This window comes from Lissotriton helveticus, chromosome 7 (assembly GCF_964261635.1).
Source record: "Lissotriton helveticus chromosome 7, aLisHel1.1, whole genome shotgun sequence".
In the NCBI taxonomy this organism is placed as follows: Eukaryota; Metazoa; Chordata; class Amphibia; order Caudata; family Salamandridae; genus Lissotriton; species Lissotriton helveticus.
In genome coordinates this window covers 1927294695-1927303214 of record NC_136068.1, presented here as the reverse complement: position 1 = coordinate 1927303214, position 8520 = coordinate 1927294695, and the positions used below count along the sequence as shown (strand labels likewise).

General features: G+C 48.8%; 1 protein-coding gene across 1 annotated transcript in view; it reads left to right on the top strand.

Annotated features, from left to right (window-relative positions):
- Window positions 1-967: 967 nt before the first annotated feature.
- LOC144769987 (protein FAM118A-like) overlaps window positions 968-8520 on the top strand; it is a 127858-nt gene continuing 120305 nt past the window's right edge. Inside the window, exons 1-2 of the mRNA XM_078654183.1 lie at window positions 968-993; window positions 1792-2044. Coding sequence (XP_078510309.1) covers window positions 968-993; window positions 1792-2044 — 279 coding nt within the window. The remainder of the gene's footprint in view (window positions 994-1791; window positions 2045-8520) is intronic.

Below are 8520 nucleotides of genomic sequence, written 5' to 3'. Positions count from 1 at the left end.
TGTGAGCTGGAAGGGCTGGGGTCCTGTCTCTTGTGAGCTGGAAGGGCCAAGGTCCTGTCTCTTGTGAGCTGGAAGGGCTGGGGTCCTGTCTCTTGTGAGCTGGAAGGGCAGAGGTCCTGTCTCTTGTGAGCTGGAAGCGCCGAGGTCTGGTCTCTTGTGAGCTGGAAGGGTCGAGGTCCTGTCTCTTGTGAGCTGGAAGGGCCGAGGTCCTGTCTCTTGTGAGCTGAAAGAGCCGAGGTCCTGTCTCTTGTGAGCTGAAAGGGCCAAGGTCCTGTCTCTTGTGAGCTGAAAGGGCCGAGGTCTTGTCTCTTGTGAGCTGGAAGGGCCGAGGTCTTGTCTCTTGTGAGCTGGAAGGGCAGAGGTCCTGTATCTTGTGAGCTGGAAGGGCCGAGGTCCTGTCTCTTGTGAGCTGGAAGGGCCGAGCTCCTGTCTCTTGTGAGCTGGAAGGGCCGAGGTCCTGTCTCTTGTGAGCTGGAAGGGCCGAGGTCCTGTCTCTTGTGAGCTGGAAGGGTCGAGGTCCTGTCTCTTGTGAGCTGGAAGGGCCGAAGTCTTGTCTCTTGTGAGCTGGAAGGGCCGAGGTCCTGTCTCTTGTGAGCTGGAAGGGCCGAGGTCCTGTCTCTTGTGAGGTGGAAGGGCCGAAGTCTTGTCTCTTGTGAGCTGGAAGGGCAGAGGTCCTGTCTCTTGTGAGATGGAAGCGCCGAGGTCCTGTCTCTTGTGAGCTGGAAGGGCCGAGGTCTTGTCTCTTGTGAGCTGGAAGGTCTGAGGTCCTGTATCTTGTGAGCTGGAAGGGCCGAGGTCCTGTCTCTTGTGAGCTGGAAGGGCCGAGGTCCTGTCTCTTGTGAGCTGGAAGGGCCAAGGTCCGGTCTGTTGTGAGATGGAAGCGCCGAGGTCTGGTCTCTTGTAAGCTGGAAGGGCCGAGGTCCTGTCTCTTGTGAGCTGGAAGGGCCAAGCTCCATTCTGTTGTGAGATGGAAGCTCCGAGGTCTGGTCTCTTGTAAGCTGGAAGGGCCGAGGTCCTGTCTCTTGTGAGCTGGAAGGGCCAAGGTCCTGTCTCTTGTGAGCTGGAAGGGCTGGGGTCCTGTCTCTTGTGAGCTGGAAGGGCCAAGGTCCTGTCTCTTGTGAGCTGGAAGGGCTGGGGTCCTGTCTCTTGTGAGCTGGAAGGGCAGAGGTCCTGTCTCTTGTGAGCTGGAAGCGCCGAGGTCTGGTCTCTTGTGAGCTGGAAGGGTCGAGGTCCTGTCTCTTGTGAGCTGGAAGGGCCGAAGTCTTGTCTCTTGTGAGCTGGAAGGGCCGAAGTCTTGTCTCTTGTGAGCTGGAAGGGCAGAGGTCCTGTCTCTTGTGAGGTGGAAGCGCCGAGGTCCTGTCTCTTGTGAGCTGGAAGGGCCGAGGTCCTGTCTCTTGTGAGGTGGAAGGGCCGAAGTCTTGTCTCTTGTGAGCTGGAAGGGCCGAGGTCCTGTCTCTTGTGAGATGGAAGCGCCGAGGTCCTGTCTGTTGTGAGCTGGAAGGGCCGAGGTCCTGTCTGTTGTGAGCTGGAAGGGCCAAGGTCCTGTCTCTTGTAAACTTTATTTTATGGAAGGTTTTAGGAAGATTTGTCAAACAGCTCCAAATTTATTAGCAAAACAAAAAACCTATGTACACTTGATCCTATGTGCAAATGATATTTCACATACCAGTTTGAGTGCCCAAATTTCCCTTGGAACGGGCGCGTTCCAATATTGTTCTATGTGAATGAGTGATGCTGTCGCATTGTCCTTCCCCGCATGACATTTATAATACTCCATGTGTCTTATTGCAGGACTATTTTGACAAGTTTAATCAATAAATCGCCCAAGGACCTGGTGTTGGTGGTTGGCAGTGGCGTTAGTGCAGCCGCAGCTCCTGGCATCGATGCCCTCAACTGCTTCCGGTGCCTTCTCTTGGCGATCCTCGACGCGGCGGTCAACCTGCTGGTGCTGCACCCCAAAACTGTACGGCTGTACATCAAGAAAGTGCGGAGAGGAACGGACCTGCTGGCTGTGGCCAATGAACTCATTCGAGAATTGTCGCCGGTGAGTGGTCGTGCTTGCATCGAGTGATAAAGAATGACTGGGAACCCAAAGCAGCCCTGGCAATTTTCTCGGACCAGCCCCTGGGGAAGCACTGCCTGGCCCTGGGAGGCTGGATATGCTTGCTTGCTGCTTTTGTTACTGGGGGCTCCAGAAACAAAATCGTCCCCCTAGCTTCCAGTCCCCTGCGAAGCGCCCGATGCCCGCTACGGCCAGTCCGGCCCTGGTGGATGCTACCAAATTTACTTAAGGAAATGAATAAATCCCTCTCCTGCTGCAATGTTTTAATCAGTTAGGCTAGTAGGGAAGGGTGTTTCTTGAGGGGTGTCAACTCTTCCAGCGTTCATCACACCTAGGGTCTTTTTACATATTGCATTGCACGTACACGTGGGGTGCAAACTTCTCAAACAAAATTTACCCCACAATGAGCTAACACCACATCAGTACCATGCAATTATGAGCTACTCCCTCGGAATGGGGAATAACTGTTTGGATCTGATTTTACTGTGTAGAATCCTGCATGGCTTCCCCTTTTCTGGGGGTAATTAATGCACACATTTACTACCTGCTGAGAGGTGGTAATAAATCTGAGCGAGGGGGCAAGTGCTGCGTGGAGGTGGGTGGAGGGGGGTTTGGAGGGTAGGGGCGGGAATGGGCAAAAATTGCCCCTCATTAAAAAATACTTAGGCAGGGACAGGGATGAGGCTTGCTGCTGTTTCAGCCAAAACCACATGAGATATTACTGACCAGAACGTTTACCCTGGGTCTGGTGTTCGCGATACAGGAACACCGGGCAAACAGGCATCCCGCCCAGCAAGACTTTAGTGTATGGGTTGCCCGTTATTCCTGTTCCCCCATAGGTGCTAATCTCTTTTTTGATGTTTGGGGAACATTTTACTTCATCGTTTCATACCTTTCTCGCACAAAAGCTATCAGGCGACAGTTGTGTCGCTTTTTCACACGTTACAGACCATAAACGTACCCCTTATTTGTGGATTCCCCTGGAGTGAACCGAGAAATTAGCCAAAATATGGCAAAATGTTATTTTTTACAATAAAAAGGGGAATACACTATAGTACTGAACAAGAAAGCACATTTGCCCTAAAAAGTGAATGAACTAAACCTTTGCTGTGCAAAGATCACCATATTCCCAGCTTTCATGAACAAGCAAAGTTGTAAAAAAGATTTTTTTTAAATATTTTGCTACATGGTAATTGATTTTTCCTAATCTTTGGGGAGATGTCAACCTATGTGCCGTTTGAAGTGGAAACAGGTGTGAAACCTATGGGTGAACTCTGAAAACTATACATTTCTAAATTCAAAAAGGGGTCCTTCAAGTAGGTTGGTGTCTTATAGGGTTAAGAAACTAATTGTTGAAATAAAAGAATAATGAAAATAAGTAGGCAATATAGCAGTTGGTGACAGTGGGCCCGAATGACACAAGTAATCTGAGACAAAATCCTAACTTTACGACTTTCAGTATTCACAAAGGGCATTTAGGAGTAGTAAAGTCAGGATTTTGTCTCAGTTAAACTTAAGTTTTGGTTTAAGTTTAACTTAAGAAAAACTTAAGTTTAACTGAGACAAAATCCTATCATTACTAACTCCTAAATGCCCTCTGTGAATACCAAAAGTCGTAAGGTTGGAATTTTGTCTAAGTTAAACTTAAGTTTTGTTCTTAAGTTAAACTTAAGACCAAAACTTAAGACCATAACTTAGACCAAAACTTAAGTTTAACTGAGACAAAATCCTAACTTTACTATTCCTAAATGCCCTTTGTGAATACCGAAAGTCGTAAAGTTGGAATTTTGTCTAAGTTAAACTTAAGTTTTGTTCTTAAGTTAAACTTAAGACCAAAACTTAAGACTATAACTTAGACCAAAACTTAAGTTTCACTGAGACAAAATCCTAACTTTACTATTCCTAAATGCCCTTTGTGAATACCGAAAGTCGTAAAGTTGGAATTTTGTCTAAGTTAAACTTAAGTTTTGTTCTTAAGTTAAACTTAAGACCAAAACTTAAGACTATAACTTAGACCAAAACTTAAGTTTCACTGAGACAAAATCCTAACTTTACTATTCCTAAATGCCCTTTGTGAATACCGAAAGTCGTAAAGTTAGGATTTTGTCTCGGATTACTTTTGTGAATCGGGCCCAACACTTTCATCTGTCATTTTTTGCCCCAGTAACTGATTTACATGAATAGTATACTCTGTGACATTTGTCAATCATTGCTGATTGTCCAAAAACAGGCAACACACAGAGCCAGCAAGCGGTAGTTAATATTTTGATTTCTATGTTTACGGGTCATGCAGCAATTCATATAGTAAACTCTAATGAATGAAAACTAGCTTTGGAGGAAACTGTTGCATTTTTTTTAAATGTACCCTAGGTACAGAGTTTAAGAACAGTGGTTATTTCTACGACTCTGGATTTGTGGTTACCCATACTATCATGTTTCAGAGGGCATTTTACAAATGTTCTTTGCTCACTGGATTACATTTGGAAGCCAAAAAAGAAGAGAAATGTAATGGATAATAACAATTGTTCTACTGTTCTGTATTCCCACACTTCACCTGATAGAAACAGTACTGCACTTGTGTGGCTGGCCCTAGCGCTAGCGCCTGTGACATACTAGGCCTCAAAAAGTAACACAGCGGTTTTGCATTTTCACCATGAAAAGTTGCCCATTTTGGCAATGTGGGCAGCACAGTATTTGGGCCTAGGCTCAGCTGCCACACAAGGAGCCCTACTAAGCCCAGACATTTATGCAAACTAGACACTCGGGGAGTCCAGGGTGGTGTGGTTTGCATGGATCCCACTGCCTCTTCCTACCAAGAATGCCCTGCAGACCTCAAACTTTGGCTACAATGCACATTTTGCTCACATTTCTACTTGTCTGACTGGCCTAGCACCTGACATGGGAACAAATGAAAACCTGCGACCATATGAAGTCAATGTGGGCTTCACATGGCCCCCGTTTAGCCCATTTTTGTCTTAGGTAATTGGCCTAGCCACACCCGTGGGATACCCTTCTGCGATCTAAAACATTTTTCTTGTAGGACTGTGTGCTTGGTACAATCCAGAAGTGCTCGTAGAATTGTTACAAGCCATGAACATAAACCAGTTTTGACTTGTACTTGTTTCAATTTACTTACTATTAAATCACTGAATGACCTTCTCAGGAGTGCTCATATCATTGACCTTTTGTCCATAATTTAGCCCCAGATTTTGACAGTAACTGCCCAGACATTGCATCCCTGTGGTCATCCTACCTATAACCATCCCCTCTAAGAGCTCTTGGTTGCAGTATGAATGGACATCTTCTGTTCTTGCCTGGCAGTTTAGACTCGACTATCTACCCAAACTTGCATCCCAGGCCATCGTTATTTTGCCCACCATCCCATTTTTGTTTGGTCAGCCATGTGCAAATCAGTCTTGACCCTGCTCCAACATGGAACAGTCCAGTCTGAACCGACATGCCGGGTCCTCCCCGAACTGGAACACCAGCAGCCAAAGACCAATTTTGCTGTGATGTGGGCTTGTCAGGCGAGTGCTGCTTGGTTCCAGTGTACAAAAGGGGGTGGTGATGGACGGAGCATCTGAGCCAATCAAACACTCACACCCAGTCAAAAGATCTGGGTTGAATCCATCACCGTTCTTTAGCCCACTCTGCCACCCCAGTTCAGACATGGCTATATGCAAATCAGTCTGACCCTGTGCCTCATGGGAACAGTCTAGCCCGAACTGCCAAGCCATGCCTTCCCTGGACCGGAAACAAGCTTCCGAGGACCGGTTTCTGGCATTACAGCCGTCTTCAGCCCGGCTTGCTTGAATCCAGTGGCAAAGTGAGCAAGGGACTCACGTCTGAGCATACCCTGCCACACTTACGGCGGCCAAAGTGGTACAAAAGGGGGTGGTGATGGACGGAGCATCTGAGCCAATCAAACACTAACACCCAGTCAAAAGATCTGGGTTGAATCCATCACCGTTCTTTAGCCCACTCTGCCACCCCAGTTCAGACATGGCTATATGGAAATCAGTCTGACCCTGTGCCTCATGGGAACAGTCCAGCCCGACCTGCCAAGCCATGCCTTCCCTGGACCGGAAACAAGCTTCCGAAGACCGGTTTCTGGCATTACAGCCGTCTTCAGCCTGGCTTGCTTGAATCCAGTGGCAAAGTGAGCAAGGGACTCACGTCTGAGCATACCCTGCCACACTTATGGCGGCCAAAGTGGTACAAAAGGGGGTGGTGATGGACGGAGCATCTGAGCCAATCAAACACTAACACCCAGTCAAAAGATCTGGGTTGAATCCATCACCGTTCTTTAGCCCACTCTGCCACCCCAGTTCAGACATGGCTATATGCAAATCAGTCTGACCCTGTGCCTCATGGGAACAGTCCAGCCCGACCTGCCAAGCCATGCCTTCCCTGGACCTGAAACAAGCTTCCGAGGACCGGTTTCTGGTATTACCACCCCCTTTTGTACCGCTTTTGGCTGCCATAAGTGTGGCAGGGTATGCTCAGACGTGAGTCCCTTGCTCACTTTGCCACTGGATTCAAGCAAGCCGGGCTGAAGACGGCTGGAATGCCAGAAACCGGTCTGAACTGGGGTGGCAGAGTGGGCTAAAGAACGGTGATGGATTAAACCCAGATCTTTTGACTGGGTGTGAGTGTTTGATTGATTCAGATGCTCCGTCCATCACCACCCCCTTTTGTACCGCTTGGTTCCAGTGGCACTGTTATTGAAGTCTCCGACTCGTCACCATAGTGTGCGGCCTGGGTGTTATTGAAGTCTCCGACTCGTCACCATAGTGTGCGGCCTGGGTGCTATTGAAATCTGCGACTCGTCACCATAGTGTGCGGCCTGGGTGTTATTGAAGTCTCTGGCTCTTCATCAGAGTGTATGGCCTGGGTGTTATTGAAGTCTTGGGCTCTTCACCATACCATAGTGTGCGGCCTGGGTGTTATTGAAGTCACCGGGTCTTCACCATAGTGTACGGCCTGGGTGTTATTGAAGTCTCCCGCTCTTCATCATAGTGTACGGCCTGGGTGTTATTGAAGTCTCGGGTCTTCACCATAGTGTACGGCCTGGGTGTTATTGAAGTCTCCGGCTCTTCACCATTGTGTGCGGCCTGGGTGTTATTGGAGGGTCCGGGTCTTCACCATAGTGTGCGCCCTGAGTGTTATTGAAGTCTCCGGCTCTTCACCATAATGTGCGGCCTGGGTGTTATTGAAGTCTCCCGCTCTTCACAATAGTGTACAGCCTGGGCGTTATTGAAGTCTCCGGCTCTTCACCATAGTGTGCGGCCTGGGTGTAATTGACATCTCCAGGTCATCACCATAGTCTGCGGCCTAGGTATTATTGAAGTCTCCGGCTCTTCACCATAGTGTGCGGCCTGGGTGTTATTGAAGTCTCCAGGTCTTCACCATAGTCTGCGGCCTAGGTATTATTGAAGTCTCCGGCTCTTCACCATAGTGCGTGGCCTAGGTGTTATTGAAGTCCCCGGCTCTTCACCATTGTGTGGGGCCTGGGTGTTATTGAAGTCTCCAGGTCTTCACCATAGTCTGCGGCCTAGGTATTATTGAAATCTCCAGCTCTTCACCATAGTGTACGGCCTGGGTGTTATTGAAGTCTCCGGCTCTTCACCATTGTGTGCGGCCTGGGTGTTATTGGAGGGTCCGGGTCTTCACCATAGTGTGCGCCCTGAGTGTTATTGAAGTCTCCGGCTCTTCACCATAATGTGCGGCCTGGGTGTTATTGAAGTCTCCCGCTCTTCACAATAGTGTACAGCCTGGGCGTTATTGAAGTCTCCGGCTCTTCACCATAGTGTGCGGCCTGGGTGTAATTGACATCTCCAGGTCATCACCATAGTCTGCGGCCTAGGTATTATTGAAGTCTCCGGCTCTTCACCATAGTGTGCGGCCTGGGTGTTATTGAAGTCTCCAGGTCTTCACCATAGTCTGCGGCCTAGGTATTATTGAAGTCTCCGGCTCTTCACCATAGTGCGTGGCCTAGGTGTTATTGAAGTCCCCGGCTCTTCACCATTGTGTGGGGCCTGGGTGTTATTGAAGTCTCCAGGTCTTCACCATAGTCTGCGGCCTAGGTATTATTGAAATCTCCAGCTCTTCACCATAGTGTGCGGCCTGGGTGTTATTGAAGTCTCCGGCTCTTCACCATAGTGTGTGACCTGGGTGTTATTGAAGTCTCCGGCTCTTCACCATAGTGTGTGGCCTGGGTGTTATTGAAGTCTCCAGCTCTTCACCATAGTGTGTGACCTGGGTGTTATTGAAGTCTTGCTCTTCACCATAGTGTGCGGCCTGGGTGTTATTGAAGTCTCCGGCTCTTCACCATAGTGTGCGTCCTGGGTGTTATTGAAGTCTCCAGGTGTTCACCGTAGTGTGCGTCCTGGGTGTTATTGAAGTCTCCGGATCTCCCCCATAGTGTGCCTCCTGGGTGTTATTGAAGTCTGCGGCTC